The sequence below is a fragment of the Apis dorsata genome, unplaced genomic scaffold (genome assembly GCF_000469605.1).
Source record: "Apis dorsata unplaced genomic scaffold, Apis dorsata 1.3 scaffold_83, whole genome shotgun sequence".
Taxonomy (NCBI): Eukaryota; Metazoa; Arthropoda; class Insecta; order Hymenoptera; family Apidae; genus Apis; species Apis dorsata.
In genome coordinates, this window is record NW_006263381.1 from 921,741 (window position 1) to 923,015 (window position 1,275).

At 37.7% G+C, this 1,275-nt stretch overlaps 1 protein-coding gene across 11 annotated transcripts in view; it reads left to right on the plus strand.

The window, feature by feature from the left end:
- LOC102676951 (protein couch potato-like) overlaps positions 1-1,275 on the plus strand; it is a 170,501-nt gene that overhangs the window by 151,111 nt on the left and 18,115 nt on the right. For all 11 annotated transcript variants that reach the window (XM_006611126.2, XM_006611124.2, XM_006611125.1 and 8 more), the window contains one exon: positions 944-1,152. In XM_006611126.2, coding sequence (XP_006611189.1) covers positions 944-1,152 — 209 coding nt within the window. The remainder of the gene's footprint in view (positions 1-943; positions 1,153-1,275) is intronic.

A 1,275-nucleotide genomic window follows, 5' to 3' on the forward strand; every position in this document is an offset into this window, starting at 1 on the left:
AACTCATTATTTATCTTTAAATCAAAATTAATTATTAAATAAAGTTTATAATTTTCCAATTGTATTTGTGTTCGTTCGCGACAGAAAGAAAGGCGAGAGATCGAGAAAAGTGTTGTACGAAATATTCCTAGATATTTGGGATTACAATTCATGACGGGCTCGCGCGCCCATTTACGAACAAAAAAGTGATCCGCTTCACGGCCGAGATCGTTCCATCATTAAATAAATAGAGACGCTTCTTGTAACGTTGCTGCAAATTATCCCCGCGTATTCGTATTTAACACGGTTCTTGCGTTAATTAATCCACGCTCCGTAACTCGGTCATGGACTCTAGTTCCTAGTTGCACTGTGCCTCGTCGATTACATCTGAATTATACCTTAGCATTGGATATTAATTTGGGCAAATATTGGGAAAATTTCAAATTTATGTATACCTTATTTCTTGGTCGCAACGAACAGTGGATTTATAACGCGGTTTCTAACTTTTCTAACTATTCGATTTTTGAAATTGAATATATTATTGAATATATTATTCCTAGAATTGTTCTAACTTTAGATTCAAACGCGTATCAAACGTAAACTGAGATGTTTAAAATGATTTATAATCTTTCAATTTAATAAATATTAATAATGATTCTTTCCTATAATAAAAAATTGTCCATATCCAACAAAATATTTATTCTTTCTCTCTCTCAAACATGATCAAACCAGAAATCGAACGAAATTCGAAATGGCGTGTGTCTGACGAAAACACGAAACGTAGATATAGGAAAAATTCTTTTCTTCGTCGCAACAGAAAATCCTCACGAATATATATATATATATTAAACGCCTTTGAAAAGCTGAAAAACAAAGAAAGTTGTGATAAGCTCCAAGTGACGGAATCGATGCGAAGGGTAGGGGATAACGATGAAAAATTGTTGTTTCTGTTTTCTTTTTGCAGGCGCCCATGTCTCTGCCGCATCCCACGACGCTGACGTCGATACACGCGTCGCTACCCCATTTCCTACCCTCGCCGGCACTGGCATCGCCGGTTGGTTCACCCTCGTCCCAACCGAACATAGCAGTGAGCAACGCGCCCTGTTCCACCCTCTTCGTGGCCAACCTCGGCCAATTCGTGTCCGAGCACGAGCTCAAGGATATCTTCAGCAGGTCAGAGAGCGTGCCATCACGTGCACATCCTTTTTTTTTTCAATCTCACTCCGGATATTGTGGAAAAATTTCAATTCTTGATCGATGCTTTCTTTTCCTTTTTTTTTTTTTTTTTTTTTTTTT